The sequence below is a fragment of the Lethenteron reissneri genome, chromosome 43, assembly GCF_015708825.2.
Source record: "Lethenteron reissneri isolate LAM-NWPU_2019-01 chromosome 43, ASM1570882v1, whole genome shotgun sequence".
In the NCBI taxonomy this organism is placed as follows: Eukaryota; Metazoa; Chordata; class Hyperoartia; order Petromyzontiformes; family Petromyzontidae; genus Lethenteron; species Lethenteron reissneri.
The window spans coordinates 7,485,498-7,502,816 of NC_083821.1; the positions used below are offsets into that span (position 1 = coordinate 7,485,498).

The following is a 17,319-nucleotide window of genomic DNA, read 5'->3' on the forward strand; positions in this document are numbered from 1 at the left end:
TGACGCTCACTGAGCTTTTCAGCTCTTTTTTTAAGGGAAACGCGGCCAGCTTCCAATCGTCGGTAGCAGTGTCAACATCTTCTGTGTCAATATTATTTTTTATCATCAGCCAAGATCTACAAAGTTTCTCTGCAAATTTTTCAGCTTTTATCCTAAATGTATTCCTGAATGTCCACGTTTCCGCTCCGTACGTCAGAGCGGGTGATATGAAGCGATTAAGAAAGTTCTTTTTAGCATAATGGTATGCTGTTATTCATTATCAAGTTGATTTCCAAACGCACTCTAACATGCTCTACTCCGTCTCTTCATTTAATCATTTTGATCCCAAGTCTCCCTTGAGTGACACGTCTGTGTTTCCCAGTAAGTGTCTATCCAATAGGTATACGTCGTTTGTTTCGGTACAAGCCCATTGATCTTTTTTGTGTTTAGTTTGTTGTCCTTCCCCGCACCTCCGATTAACACGGAATGGCTACATACATTGCGAAATAAATTTTACATACGTACATACAAAGAGCTCTTTGAGCAAACTTGCTGTGTGTGACTTGTGTCTTGCTCGTATTAATCTTGGTTCCCCAATTTGCATTCTTCTTCATGAATGTATTGTCCCATTTATTCCGTAGTTAACTGCCAGTGGTCGTTAAACCACCAACAATAAATTTAACAAAGCTAATATTTTCCAAATTTATAATTGATGCCTTTGTTTTCACCAATCCAACATGATCTACTGCCACTGATGAATATTTTGTTGAAAGCGTGGCATCTCATCTGACTATTTCCAACAGGTGGTTTAGTATTTAAATCATTGAATATCGGTGTGCTTAATTATATATTTGTAAAAAAACATTTTACTTAGGCACCGGTTTATGAACGCTCAGATTATTGTATTGTGTGACATTGCTTCATATGGTGTTAATGATCTACAAAGGCTATGGTATGAAGGCATTTGGTATTTATTTGATTGATAGTTTGAATGTGGTCAATGGCTTCGGGCTTGGCGAATGCTTTCATCCAGCAGTGGATTGATCATGGCTGATCACAATAATGACACAAATGTAGGCAAACATTTACAGCCCTTAATAAATCCACTGCTGGATGAAGGCTCCACGATGCCTTTCAGTCGTGGGGGATTGTTTGACCGTACTTCACCATGTGAGTCAGTGCGGGTTCATGAAACATATTCTGAGTGGTGAGCGTACAGGAAGCGTTGTTATACATATTAAATCTGTAATGTATACAAAACGATTTTGGTTATAACAGAGTCAGAGGGTGGAAACTGGTATGAGACTTTAAAACCATTACAATAACTGTTTGGGGGGTTGACTAAGGAGACTGATATTTGCAAAGCCCTTTCTTTACATTCCGTTTGGTGTGATTCATAACGCTCCGACATGTATTTTGCCAGTAGTTGAAATGGTTTAAATTGATCTACGACCACAAGTGTGGATCATGTTCCCCCAAGCCAGAACACAGTAATGCTCAAGGAAGGCAAGTGTGGTTTTTTTGGGTGGGTGGGGTGGTAACATGGATAGAAAATCATCCGTCTGAAAACGTGTTAAAGCATGCGGGAATTAAATAACTACTGCATGGGCATGTTCAGCACACTTATGATATATGAAGGTAAATGTCACATTCAAACTAACAAAACGCTTAAAGAAATCGATTGTGAAAAAAATCTATCACACCAACTCCAAGCACCCAATCATACGACGTTACTGCGTACGTACGTACTGCCGCATAGCAGGGAGCAGCATCGCGGCGGTTAGCTACGACAAGTGGCCACCCAAGTTCGATTCCCGCTCATGGGAAATACGAGTGACGATTTTCTGAACCGTTCCCTGGTCGTTCGGCAGATCACACATGGTGGGGCAAAGTGTGGGCACTCTCACCTCTGCCAAGACGTCTAAACCAGCGTGGAAGATGAGGCCAAAAAAACACCCTCCCAAGGGGCTCTCTACCCAGTACGTGGGAACACCTTCCGCCAGCAGTGACGCGAGCAAGGAATTGCTGGGCTGCACCTTTACCTCTCAATGCCCTCCCCCTCTTACCACCACGAGCGCCTCCGCCCCCACCCCCTGCTGGAACTGCAGTCTCACCGGTGGCGGTGGATGATGGCGTTGAAGAGTCGTCCGTCGCGCCACGACGTCGTGAAGTTGTTGCAGCGGATGCCCGGGTAGCCCTCCACCATGCGCTGTGACCACAACAGCAGCCGGTCCTTGGCGGTCATGTCCTCGGACTGGCCCGACACCTGGATGTCCGCGATCTGCGAGCGGGCGAACGCGACGCAGACGCCCGCCGTTAGAATGTCATTTCGTGACGGACGGTGAATGGTGTCACGTGCGCGTATACACGCGTAGTTTATTTTCTAACGAAAACGTTTGGTTACATTTTAGGCTGGATTCTAATTCGCGGAATCATTGATGCTACTTTTTTTTTAAATTGCTGATCGTTTTGGAGATGTTCTGGTTGACTCAAATGGTCTAAGATGTGAGATTCAACAAAAAGAGACATTCGGTTTGAAGCGGTAATTTTGGGAGAAAAATTATAATCCGAGATAAAAATTTTACGAAACGGTTCTCAAACTGTATCTTTCACGCTTCTTTCCATACAGACACGGCTACCGCCGAGGTCCAGTGGTCATCGTGTCTGGATGAAGGCGCAACGTCGACGACCTCTGACCTACAGGCCGGTGCGACGTGCCAAGCCGGGCCGCGGTGGTCCGGAAGGCACTCGACAATACCACGCAAGGTCGCACTCATTGCACACGAGGAGCACAAACCATCACGCAAACTCCGGTCATCCTCGCAACAAAGACGGTCACCACATTGCGCGCTTTCAAACGCTCTTCCTTCCGATATTAGGAAACCACTGGAGCTATGCACTTTTAAATCTAGATTGAAAACGAATTTCTTAAGAACTGCTTTTTGTGCTTAGTTTGTTGTTCTTGCCCCGCACCTCCAATTAGCACGGTTGGCTACGTACATTGCGAAATAAGTTCAACATTACTACGTAGACGCAACAGGCATAACGCTGCTGCCACCTAACGGTACAGGTGTGTGAATGAGCACACCTGTCTGCAGAACGATCTGTCTCTCTGTGAGCAGTGAGTACTGTTCCCTCGACTGAGCTCCGCAAGGGACGACATTGCGGCTGCCGCGAATCGAGTCGTTTTAATATCTTTGTCGCTCTCGCTTCCTGCGTCGCCAAACGCGAGGCTCCCAAGGTCTCCCGTCGACCTGCGGGATATCTCCGAGGGGGCCGCTTGTGCTCTCGGTGAAAAATGACACCAGTGGAGTTGCTCGTCCAGCGCGGGAAACTTGGGTAGAGCGCGCCTCTCGCTTGCGTTCGCGAACTCGATGCACTCGGACAGAAAAGAGGCCACGTCGTCCGAGCTGTACGCGGTCAGGTCCCGCGCGCGTGGCATCGGCCACGTAGGATTACGAGCCGCGGTTCCATCAGGAGCATCCGCCGCATGTCCCTGCTCTAGAGAGCTCTTCTTTTTCCTCTTCTTCTTGACCTTAGCCTTGCTCTGCTGGGCAGCGGGTGGACTCGAACTCAGGCCGTGCGCCTTGTGTCCCCACGGTTGTCCTTCCTCCTTCGCCGAGTCTGCCATCGATTCCACGTCACCCTCCCCCCAGTGGAGTAGGGAGGAGATGGAGGAGCACGCCAGGGAGGATGGTGGGAGGGTGGAGGAGGAACCGCCCGTGCTGCTCCGACGGCACGCCACGGCTTCTGTCGCCGCCAGCATCCTTCCCGACATGCACTGCGAGCTGCCGAGCGAAGGCAGCGCTTCAAATGATGGCCCTCCATCTGGAGAACCCCTTCTGAGCCCGGCTGACAGATTGCCCCCCCTGCGAGTCTTCATCCTCAGTCTGCGCAGCTCAAGCTTGGGCGAAGAGCAGAATCCTGGAGAGCACAGGCTGAGGTCTGGGGAGGCAGGCCAGTGGAGGAGGCACACGGCCCCCTTACGGTGAGGTCCTGAAGGGACCAAAGGCACCCCGGTGGCGCGCCGTTCCCCCACGCCGGCACCCTCCCGCACGCAGCCGCACGCATTGCCCATCTCTTGCGCAGGTTTTACTTCGTGAGCGGCAGCTGCCACTCGCCCCGGCGTTGCCACACGTCCTCCACGATTCTGTCCTTAGTTGTAAATTCGCTCGCGGATACAGTGCCCTGTAAAAAAAAATTTTTTTTGTCTGCCTCCCTTTATACAAAGAAAATAACAAAACAACAAACAAACAAAAAAAACAACCCAGCCAGAAGAGTGATAAAAACTCTAATTGATTTACCAACGAGCCAACCGGTTGCATAATGCCGGAATGTCGACGGACATCACCGCTCTTCTTTTGTCAGCTCTTGACGCTCACTCTCGGGCCGTCTGCTCCGACTGCTAATCAACCTGGCGTAGCCAAAATAACGCGAGGACACACTCCGCACCCCTCCCTGGCGGGTTCAGCCATCTTTGTACTTTTGGAATTTTGCCGATGGCCCGGCTGAGATTAACGCCGCCGCAAAAGCAACGCTTGACCCCGGCACGGGATTGGCCGTTGGCACAGACGGGCAATTAAAAACACTCGTCCCTGACGCTCCCCTCTCCTCTGAAAAAGCCCGACTGCATGGACAAACAGACCTGCGAGTGCCCGCCCACCTATCGGCCTCAATAAAATAAATAACGGGTTACGGGTGACAAGCCGTTGTAAAAAATCAGACACCACGGCACGGCACAAGTCCCACGGACAGGTTCCGTGCCGGTTGAAACTCGCACGTTTTGCCCTGCCTTGTCATCATCTCTCTCCCAGACACAGTTCTGTATATTTGTGGCCCAGACTTGTGTGCGCGCGGGGAAATGCAAAAGTGAGCAAACCGCGTTCGTAATCGTGTAGAGAAGTTGGCACAGAAAAAAGGCTGACTTGATTCTTCACTATATCTGCAATGGACCGTAAGTTGTTTGATTTTTTTTAAGCTGCGTCAGCAGTGGTGCACAAGCACAACTAACTTAAATACTCGCGAGGAAGGGCTGTTGCCAGAAACGTCCCATATTTGAAATATTTGTGCTTTTTAAGGCCACAGTGTTATTGAAGAATGTGTTGCTTTTCTTTACTGTATGTGAGAATTAGCTCTCGGCACACACGCACGCGCGCACGCAGCGTAGCTGAGTAACTTAATCAGTGTGGGTAACCTAATCGGTGCTCAGTAAATTGTGAAATCCTGCACGATAGTGGCAACGCAAACTGAGGCTAAGAGTAAAAAAAACCTTTCGTGGCACTAGCACGAAGCCAAAGGGACGCTTTAGACGCTGGCGAGTAGTTCAAACATCTTTGTGCAAGACAGGTGGCAGTAATAATGGGGTCCCGTGCCACGTGTGTGTAGACTGGAAGGCTAAGTTTTATGTGTTTGTTGACTGGCCACATCCTGGGCCATTTTACATTTGTTTTTGCCTTCTGGCTTAGGAGTGAAAATGCCACCTTCCCAAAGAGAGGGTGGGGTGGAGGTGGGGATGAAAGTGTGGTTATTTATTTATTTGCCATTCCTGTTTCACCACAGACACCCAATGCTTTGCCCGCAGGCTCAATACAGCTTGTTTGCGTGCGCACGTAGACGCACACAATGAACAAGAAAGAAACAATGAAAAGCAGCGGGTTGTTTTTTTCATCTGGACAGTAATGAAGCAACTTATTGGCCCGATCTGGGGCTTGTTATGGTCTTAAATACAATGCAACACAACATTGGTTGATAATAAAGTTTGAATTTACAAAGCATCTGAAGATGACAATACCTAAAATCGCCCGTATTATGAGATCATGGGGAAGAGGATTGTTTGGTGCATAGTCTTGCAAAGTACACAGAGACACTTTGGTGGGATGTTAACTGCCTCGTCTGATATACAGGAGGTCGTGGGTTCGATCCTAACACTGACGCCTGCATATTTGGAGTTTGTGTGTCTCTCTCCCGGTGGTCGTGTCGATTTTTCTCCGCGTCCTATGGTTTTCCCCTCCACATTTAGAAATGTGCGTTTAGAGTATTTGGCTGCTATACATTTCCATGTAATAAGCTACTTCGTTGAGCTATCATTTGTGGCCAGGTCGCTTCTAAAAAAGAGATATGTAGCTCAATGGGACTTAGTTTAGTTTAAGACGTGATAAATTAAGCACCTCAGACTGCATGGGGATGTTGTTTAGGCTTTCACTGCAGCTACCATGATGCCATCATAATCAGTTGAGAGGAGGGAAATTGGTGGGGATTGTGGTGTCCATTAACATTTGGGTATATGGAAACAATCCGTGCAATATTGTGACTTTAGCGCCTCTAGTGGCTGGACGAAGTCACGTGCACTCATTACATATGACATAGGATTTGGAAAACATCGATTCTTACAAAAGCGATTTGATTCACGTGTCATGAGTTAAAGAATCGATGACATCTTTACACCTCTGATAGAAACGATCAGGCATAGGTAGCGAAGAATCGTAAAAAATGTTCTCGCTCACTTAGAAAAACAAATACTACTTCCATTTCTTGTATTGTATTGCTATTCAGGGATATGCTAATGTAGATACGAGGTTGTAATATGATTAATACAAAATCTATATATAAGGGAAATATGTGAATATGTGTGTCTGTTCAAAATGTTTAGCATACTTCCCAACATACAACAAACTTGAAATTTGCCATGTGAGTAGCTTCCAGACTGTACACAATGCAAAACGTATAAAACTAGACTTTTGTATTTGGGGGGGGGGGGGGGGGGCGCAATAATGGATATATTTTGCACGGCAAGTGAGCGGTGACGTCACATCTGTGATGTCACCCGCATGCGTAGGCCGTGTATTAAGACAAGAATCCAAGTCCCGGGTGAAGCCGGGTTGTAAATCTGGTGTAAAATAATACGACTAATTGGACAATTATGATGACATCATGGTAGCAAATTTGCCCAAAAAATAATAATTAAACACTGGAGCCATGAAAATTAGTTAGACATCAGCTACATGCAACGCTCTAGCCAATTTTATTTATCTCAATAGGTGGCAGTAAAAACCTTCATACCGTCCTGCATTAGGACATTATGGCTGGGCGTGTCTTGAGCCAAGCGTGTTCGATTTCACAGGTACGGTTGTGACTATTGGATAGGTAAAGGAGTGCCTTGTTTATTTAACAGTAGGAAGAACTACTGTCGTATATAAGAGCTAGTTAAAGTTGTGCTCCAAGCAGGCCTTATGAAATGGTTACTATTTTGGTCTCCGCCGCTCACCGTGCTTGCTGGGATCAACCGTGCCCGTTTGAAATTGACTCGAACCCTCAACAGCAATGCGGGCAGAGACCCCACACTTTAACCGCGCAGGAAATCTATTCGCTGGGTGAAGAAGCAAACTTTGGGTAAATACTTTCCCAAGGTCACAACCTTCCCTTGGCAGAAGAATCAAACCTGCTACCTCTGGCCGGGATCTCCTTCAACGCTGGACAGATATCTCCTCAACACTTTACCCCACCACACCCAACCTGCTGTATTGGCAGAGGTCGAAGGGGATTTTTTTTAAACAATCCCCACCGTTTCAACTGTTGGGACATCTGGATTGAGGTCCAGTGTACTAGCCCATCACACCATGACGGCATCCCTTCGCTGTGCGAACGAGGCCACGGCTATAACATTTTAACAGAGTGCAGCATCTTGAAGCGAGCGTTGCTGTCAGACGACTGTAACTGGACGCTGTGACCAACGCGAATCTGGCTCCGTGCTTTGAGCACATTGTCGCATGATCGACAATGGTGGGGGAGAGGAGGCACGGTGGTTAGATGTCAACTACCTCGCCAAGCATACAGGAGGTCGCGAGTTTGATCCCGACCCTGACAATGCCTGTATATTTTGAGTTATTGCTCCTCCCAGTGGTCGCAAAGATTGTTCTCCGGGTCATCCGTTTTTTTCCCTCCACATTTAGGAACATGCGTTTATAGTATTTGGTTGCTATACATTTTCACATGATAAGCCACTTCGTTGAGCTATCATTTGTGGCCAGGTCGCTTCTGAAAAAGAGCTCTAGAGCTTAATGAGCCTTACCTGGTTAAATAAAAAAAATGGTTTATCGTTTAGTTTTAGTGTGAATACATTGCACCAGCCTTTACTTCGTACTCTAGTCGTTTTAGTTTTTATCCTCGCACATAGACATTGTCACAGTTGATTTAAGACCTATTATGCGATGTGCTTGGGAGTCTCTGAGACATAATGCACTGTTGGTGAGTTCACCCAGCCACATGTGATCGATTAACCTATAGGTTTCAGCCTCCCGTGGGAATGTACAGGAGAGAAAGAAAATGAGACAGACTTTTCTGTCTAAAAATAAAAAAACAGTGAGGTGGCTGGGTGGTTGAGGTGTCACAGCAGAGGGCTGGCCCTGCTGAGATCCTGGGTTCGAATCCAGGTAACCACCCGTGGTTAAATCAGGTTCTGAAGTGTAGTGAGTTGATGGTCTTAGCCTAGTCACCAGTGGGTTCACAAAACATATCTTGAGTTAGGTTTCATCACTGAGTTTGACTGATATTCTACCTGAAAAATACATCATCATTACATTTCATTGATAAGTAATGGATATCCCTCTAATGCAAGGCACGTGTGAACATTTCAGTGCACCTAATGTTGATAAATCACTTGAAGGGATCTCAGAAGTAGTTCTGTGATATCTCCTTCCATGACATGCTGACATATTCATCATTGATGCCAACAAGCAGCAGTAAGACAAATGCCTCATCAGTACAGTACAGTTTTCAATGCTCACTACCGACAAATCTTGCCAATTTGTCACATTTTCTCAATGTATTAATGGTGCCTTAAAGCCAAGATGACCACAATGCAGTTCTTCAGCAACTCGTGGTTTTCGCAAAATTCATGAGGCCCGGGAGCTGTTGTACATTCAGGGCACAATGTCGTGTGTTACGGGAAACTATTTGATTTCCGGCCTGCACTCATGTTTCTGTTACGATGGGTTTTCTCGACGTTTACGGATCTTAATTACTGGACAATGTGACTCTGTGGGTTATTACGGGCAGGGGAAGTTGGGAGGGCTATGTCCTGGACGACTCCTCAAATGAAGATGACAGCCCTGCTAGAAAGTTGAGCTGGATGAAAGCTTTCTAAGAAGTCACCCTATTCTGAATTAGGACTGGGAGAGGTATGTTGATGGGGTTAAGCGAGCGTGAGCATTTGGCGCAGTTTGCGATGGGTGTGGAGTAGCATCTCAGGAGCTGCAGGGAAGGATTTCAAAGAATGCAAAGGTCGTTCCGCCTCTCATCCACCACCCGTAAGGTCACTGACAGAGAAGAGGCACGTAGACAAGCAGCTTTATTACAAGTACGAACGTTTAAAATAATAGTGCGCTGCACTAGCCAGTGTCCTGCTGCCACAGAGTACTACGCGGCAGGTAAATGTGCAGCTTTGCAATGTTTTTGCTGGTGCAATTGCTAGTGGGAGGGCCATCCACTAGAGGGAGCTCAATAACTCCTCAACACTGGCCAAGATATCTTTGAAGAGGTGGGGGGGAGGACCACACCCCATCCCAACTTGACACCATCACCTGCAGTGTGGACAGAAGTTGAAGGGGGATTTAAAAACAAAACAATACCCACCGTTTCAACTTTTGGGACATCTGGATTCAGTTCTAGATTTGAAGCTTTCGTGACTGCAAGGATTCATACTCTTAGTTCTTTCGGTAAAGTCACGTAGGTAAAAAATGAAATTAAATTAATAAAAAATACAAAAAATCACGACGTTTCGGAGGCAACACAAGCTTCCGTCTTCAGGTGAAACTGTCACAGCAAAAATCTTCAGGTGAAACTGTCACAGCAAAAATTGCTGTGACAGTTTCACCTAAAGATGGAAGCTTGTGTTGCCTCCGAAACGTCGTGATTTTATTGTTTTTATTTTTTATTAATTTCAATTTAATTTTTTACCTACGTGACTTTACCGAAAGAACTAAGAGTATCTGGATTAAGGTCCAGTGTCCTAGCCCAAAACACCATGGCGGCAGGCATCCCTGCGCTGTGCGAACGAGGACACGGCTATAACATTTTCACCCGGGTGCGGAATCCCAAAGCGAGCGTTGTTGTAAATGCGACTGTATCACAGAGGTCGCAAACGGGTTTTGATTCCTTACCCGTAGCCGTACCCGGCCGCACCAGGGTCGCAAACGGGTACCCGTACCCTATCCGATACCCGGCTACCCGTACCCGGCCGGGTATTGGGTAGGGTATGGGTGAGGGTACCCAATTGCGACCTCTGGGATGAAGCCATGTTGCAGGCGCGGGTGGGTTGATTCTAGGAACTTGAATTGTGAGAAGAGACAAGACGTTGGGAAATGAGTGACAAACGGTGACTCACCAGTGACTCACGGCCTACCCGTACCCGTACCCGGCCGCACCAGGGTCGCAAACGGGTACCCGTACCCGGCCGGGTACGGGTAGCCGGGTATCGGGTAGGGTACGGGTATCAGGTACCCGGTTGTGACCTCTGCTGTAACAACAGGACGCTGTGACCAACGCGAATCTGGCTCCGTGGCGAGATGTCAACTACCTCGCCTGGTATGCAGGAGGTCATCTAATGCATCCCTACCCTGAGGCGTGCTGTATATGTGGAGTTTGCGTGTCTCTCTCCCCGTGGTTGCGTGGATTTTTCTCCGGGTCCTCTGGTTTTGCCCTCCACATTTAGAAATACGCTTTTAGAGTATTTGGCTGCTGTAAATTTCCACACGATAGCCAACATCTTTGGGCTACTACCATTTGCGGCTAGGTTTGCTTCTAAAAAAAAGAGCTATACAGCTCAGTTAGGCTTGACCTAGTAAAATAAGCAAACAGTTGAAATGCTTGCTATAAACTATACAGCGCAGGCCTTAGCTGGTTAAAATACAAAAACATAGTTAATAGTTTTAATCTTGATTTGAAGCTTTCGTGACTGCAGGAATCCATACTCTTCAGTTCTTTCGGTAAAGTCACGTAGGTAGAAAAAATAAAACAAAATTAAAATAATATATCACGACGTTTCGGTCGTAACACAAAGCGGTCGTCCTCGGGCGGAAAAAAATAATCCAGCAGTGGATGTCCACCCCCTCCCCCCCCGCATATTAGCTACCAAAAACAAGACGCCCCCTTCGTGTGTGGTAGGTTTTTTTTTTCGTTGGCAGCGTGCAGCCCTCGGACGAGTGCCCGGTGCGGTCACGCCTCTCGCGAAACTGCACCGTTGTCACGCTGACTGCCTCCCCCGCCTCCGACAGCCCCGTGTGTACAAGCTCCAACCGCGCCGGACACGCCTCTTGTTCCCCCAGCCAAGGTGTGTCCGTCCTCAAAGAATGCTCCCGCAAGAGCCTTGGATACAGCCAGCCACGCCCGTTCGGTCTTTCCCTCCTAAATCCCCAAAATTCCGCGGCCCTTAATTCGATTGCAGTTCATTTTACTCCCATCTCGCCCGCCCACACGCCCGTTCTCCCCCGCACCATCTCATTTCACTCATCGGTTGGCATCATCCCACCATGCTCGCTCTACAAAAAAAAAATGCGAAAATTTAATTTCCGACGACCTTGCTCCTGGGAGTTCTCACCCAGTAATCGCGTGTAGCTCCTGAAGAAGCACCCAGTACGTGCAGCGAAACGTTGGACATCATGACGAACTATGCGCGGTATATAACAAGCGGCGTTAAAGACCTTCCGCATAACGCATGCATAATTGTGTTCCCAATCAGACCCTGATTGGGGGTTAACTCGGCCCCATAATCCCTCCGGGGTCGATAAAATTAGTACCATATTTGTGGGGGAATTGAGCAGTGGTTGTGCTCTGGAGAGACTCACCCCACCAGAGGAATGTGGAATGTCCACCACTGGCTCTGGGCTGTAAGCAGGAGATGGGCACCACCTCAGTGATCATTTGAGGCAGAAATCGCTTCCACTGTTTCATTTTTATTATCAAAGAGAAAAATAGAGCGCGGTGTTCATAATTCTTGATGCAAGATAGATGCCCGTTGATTATTTCAGAAAATGTGAATATGTTGTGTAATCTGCTGCGGTTAGTATACGTTTGAGTGCTTCATTCCTTACGGCTTAGGCACCGATTAATCTTTAAAAAAAACAGCTCCACCCACATACTTTGCCGGGCACATTAACAAGTGGCAACAGAATGTATGTGTGTGTACACCTGTGCTTCTTTTGCTGAATGTTTGCAAGTCGGGGTTGCAGAGGCGTTTTTGTGAAGTGAGTGCAAGGCCAAAGGGAGGGGGAGATAACGTTAGAAATATGTTTGAAGGGTGCGTTGAGTGGGGAAATGTGAGACCTCACAAACATTCAATGGAAACTCTATAACCCCAATGTTGTGACTATGATATAGGTTTCCCTAAAGATTTCCCAGAGACGTTGTAAAATCTTTACGACATCGGACCATTTGCTAGTTTGTATAGAATGGAGGGGAGTGGTGCGTAAGGCCACTACGAGGTCATCACTAATCCAAGGCTCTTATTTTAGAAACCTTACATTGCATTATTACTGTTTTTCGCGGCGTGCTTTGTACAAATGCAATTTTTACAGTCTTGGAGCTTTTAATAGCAATGTCAAATCTAGGTCACTTTATAAAGGTAATTTAATAGGTGGACCTCATAAAACCAAGTTGCAAAACTATTGTGCCCGTTATTATCGATGATTTTGCCAAGCTGTGTTGTGCGTCCGTGTCTACAAGGGGTATTCAAATAGCGAAAAAGCCAATTGTTTGAAAGTAGACCTCTCAAACTATGTCACTGTGCGTATGACCCAATTGGAGAGCCCCATGTTCTTTATAATATCTTAAAGAGCTGCGACGAAAATACACAAGAATGATTGAATGCCACCTCTGATACTGTGGAGAATATAGTGGAAATGTTCCACATTTGGGTTATTGCAAAAGGGGCCGTCCATAAATGACGTCACGCGATTTTTTACCCCCTACCCCCACCCCCCCCCACTTCGTCACACGATGTCACAAAAAGTCAGACCCCCCCTCAAATATGACGTCACAAAGCTCTGCTCCCCCCCCCCCCCAAAAAAAACATGCTTCAAATCGCTTTAAACTATTGTCATTGTAGTGCGTATTTAATGTGGCGCTGCACTCTGATGTTGTAGGAGAAAACATTTATTAAAAAGTATATTTAATTAAGTAAAACGTGTTGTCTATATTTATTTAAAGTTGCACATTTTGATGTGACGTCACATTTCTCAACCCCCCTCCCCTCGTCACACATCGTCACAAATGTCTGACCCCCCCCCATAGGTGCGTGACGTCATTTATGGACGGCCCCAAACAACAATTCTAATTTCCAATGCTTTATACTTTTACCTTGTAGATTGCATTGGTGGATGGTGCACGTGAAATGGGGCCCTAAGCAGACGTCATCTTCAGGGGGGCTACTGATGAGATCCAATCAGATGGCAGCACAGACATTGTGAGGGTAGGGTTGGAAGTTATACAGGTAGGAACAATGTTCCACACTGCCCACCAGGGATTTATTGTCTGTCTGACTGTCTGTCGTGCATAAATAAATATATAATACACACAGCTCTTTGATTGGTGGAGACCTTACAAACAGCTCTTTGATTGGTGGAGACCTACTGCCGGGTACTGAGAGGGGAGGTGCCTAAGAGATGAGGGTCAGGGGAGGGGCCTAAGGATATGGGGGGTTGGTCAGGGGAGGGGCCTAAGGGAGGAGGGTCAGGGGAGGGGCCTAAGGGAGGGGGGGTAATGGGAGGTCCCTAAGCAAGGGGGAGGGGCCGATAGTTAAGGGGGCTGGCTACCTGGCTGGCTGCCTGGCTACCTCAAGTCAAGTGATCTTGTACACAGGAACAACAGGTTCCACACTCCCCACCAGGGATTATTTGTCTGTCTGTCGTGCACGAATGCGCTGTCCAACCAAGTTCCTACTTGCCCACTCCGAAGGAACGTGTTTTGATTTTGTATATAAATGTCTTCATTTATTTGATCTCTTTAGCTGTCCTGCCTCTACCAGCAATGCCTCCTACCCCTGGACAAGTAGGGCGCTACAGATATAAACAAGAGGCATGGATGTCGTGAAACAAAGAGAAATGTAGACAAAATGCATGCGTGGCTATCGTTCATGCGAGAATCAACTTAGTTATGGATTACTTCGCTGAAGTGCAAAGGTTTTGGATCGAACACGACCGCGCAAACGATGAACAGACTAATCGAGGAACGTACCAACGACACGATTGTGATGCTGTCACCAAAACGCTCGAGAGTAGAAGCTCTCCCACCCCCCTCCCGCCCACAGATCTCTAGAAGCTTGTCGACCTCTGTTATCTATGTTATGAAGTAAAACCCAGAGCACGGACATCACGAACACGTGACAAACCCCGGAAACAATGCACACTCAAAATTGGGGGCCCCACTTGGAGGCACTTGGGGTCACTGCCCTACCACAAGTGACGTCATCACACCTGCCCCTCTATTTAGGGAACGAAACGGGAGGATTTCTCCACAAATGTGGCGGTCGCCTGATGAAGCCCGTTGTAATTACTGGCGAGACATCGTACTCAGATTGTAAATGTTGTGGCGTTGCTCTCCAACACACCGGTTAGTGCTGTACTAGTGACGAATTGGCACGTTCTATTTACATGACAAACCCTTACTAGTTGGCTGTGTCGGGTGGTGGCGGGTTTATCGACACATTTATATGTTTACGAGTTCAAAACCAAAAAAACCTGTATCATGGATGATATTGGTCGCGAAAGCTTACGTGTTAAATTGCCTTACCGCAGTAGGGGCAGTGGCATTTGGCTCACCATCGAACAAAGACGGTCACTGCATTCCACGCTTTAATATGCACTTCTGCGGCCGTCTGGAATGCTCTTCCTACCGATATTAGGAAGCCACTGGAACTGTGCACTTTAAAATCTAGATTAAAAACGAATTTCTTTAGAACTGCCTTTAGGTTGTTGTCCTTCCCCCCGCACCTCCGATTAGCACGGTTGGCTACGTACGGCGCAAAAATAAATTCAACGTGCATACTTACGGACGCGAGCAGCAGATTAACGGGTAAGGGAAGGATGAGGGGGACAAAGGGGACTAATGTAATCACACAGAGCAGGAAATAAAGTCACATCAGCGCGATGTCTGGGTTTATCCTTCTTGTTTCCCCTCGGACTAACTGTCGCTCGGTGCTCACCACCGTACAATGTTTCAGTGTCAGGAGTCGATCCGCTTGCCTCCCCTTGCCCCCACTGTTCCGGTTAATCACACTGCGCTCGGTAGAAACGGGGGACCACATAGCCTCATGCTCCAATTGTTTTGCTTTCAGCTTGTGGCCGAGAGCAAGTCGCAGTTTGAAAGGTAGCATTATCTCAATGCGTGCACGTATTTGTTATTTATTTCCTGTTAGAAAACGCCCGGCTGGAATTCACACACACACGTCTAAGCTCCTCTTTAGTCCACCCGCCCATTTTATGTTCTGACCACAGAAATGTGACCACTAGCAGGAGGGAGTTGTGCAAAACACCGACGAGGAGTTATGCTGCAACAAACCCTCTTTAACATACATTGCAAATTACATTCCGGGTTCAAACCACTTCACCGGTAACCATACATTCACCGTATGGGACTTTTGAGGCTGATATGATCGGTGACATTGTACAGTTTGAGTTGCCACCTATCTGGATTTGACCCAGACAATCCGAGAATTGGCATGCTATGTTCGGGTGTGGCAGGAATTGGTTTGTGCTGAGATCTGGCACCGGTATGCTGTTGCACTTTACTCCAGTAAGCCTTCACTGTCTTGATAGGCCAAGGGCTGACTGAGTGAGGTATATGTCCAGGTATTGGGGACCCTAAATATTAGAAGGCAACAGCAGTTAGGATGATAGATGCTAAAATCGTTTGAATGGCCATGTGAGTGTTCAGCCATGCAACAATTGTAATGTGACGTCTTCGAAGGGGCATGCATAGCTGAATGCAATCAAGATTAAGTGATACCGACTATGGCCTTACTCTTTGGTTCTTTCGGTAAAGTCACGTAGGTATAAAATAAAATAAATCACGACGTTTCGGGCGCAACACAAGCGTCCGTCATTGTGTTGCACAGTTGTCAGACAACCATTTAGGTTTCGATTGAAAGCTTTCGTGACTGCAGGGATTCATCTTCTTGGATCTTTCGGTAAAGTCACGTAGAAGGGAAATAATAAAATAATAAAAATAAAACATAATAAAATAATTCTCACGACGTTTCGGGAAGACAGACCTGTTCTCCACCTGAGGACGGCTGCTTGCGTTGTGGCCGAAACGTCGTGTAAATTATTTTATTGTTTTATTTTTATTATTTTATTATTTCCATTCTACGTGACTTTACCGAAAGAACCAAGAAGATGAACCATTCAAGTGTCGACAAAATGGCTCAGTCCGTTAGCTTGAGGCCTACGTGTGGGCAATTACTGTCGGTGCATATGTGGTTAGGGACACTGGGCTACGAACCCGGCGACCCGAGTTCAGTTCCCGCTCACGACCGATAGCCGTGGTGAATGTATGAACTGGTGCCGGGCCTCGCTTACGTCGACTCAACCTTAAATGAGTTACAGGTGTGGTGTGTTAACATCACCACTTTAGAGACAAAGGTGGGCGGGCGGGCGTGATGCAGGCCAGCCACTCCTTCGTGCGCCGTGCCAGCTCTCACAGGTCCTCAATAACAGCACTTGCCACAAGTCTGTTAAAAGGCTACACGGGGGATCTTTGTCTTTACTCTTAGTTCTTTCGGTAAAGTCACGTAGGTAAAAAATTAAATTAAAATTAATAAAAAATAAAAACAATAAAATCACGACGTTTCGGAGGCAACACAAGCTTCCGTCTTCAGGTGAAACTGTCACAGCAGAAACTCTGTATCAAGGTCTCCGAAACGTCGTGATTTTATTTTTTATTAATTTTAAATTTTATTTTTTACCTACGTGACTTTACCGAAAGAACTAAGAGTATGAATCCTTGCAGTCACGAAAGCTTCAAATCTAGAATCTTTGTCTTTGTTGTATATTTGTTCAATGCACGACATTTTCACATTACACGTACGTTCCAGACATATTTATCCGGCTGCATACATACCTATGAGCCAGGATGAAGTTCCACTCGCCAAATGCATGAATATATGCGTTAAAGCAAACCTCCGGTTGATTTTTTTGTCACAACAGCTAAAATAGGCCTTTTTCCTCTCCCGCCAAAAATACGTTCCAATAAAGACGAAGGATGACTCCCCTTGTCTTGGCAGAGTGAACGCTAACGCCGAGGCAAGATCCGTCTTGTGTTCTGCCCGCAGCGGAATTCCTGTTGCCAGTA

At 46.8% G+C, this 17,319-nt stretch overlaps 1 protein-coding gene across 1 annotated transcript in view; it reads right to left on the reverse strand.

The window, feature by feature from the left end:
* LOC133353311 (plectin-like) overlaps nucleotides 1–17,319 on the reverse strand; it is a 125,476-nt gene that overhangs the window by 63,092 nt on the left and 45,065 nt on the right. The window contains 1 exon segment of the mRNA XM_061569448.1: nucleotides 2,094–2,260. Within this exon segment, the coding sequence (XP_061425432.1) occupies nucleotides 2,094–2,260 (167 nt within the window).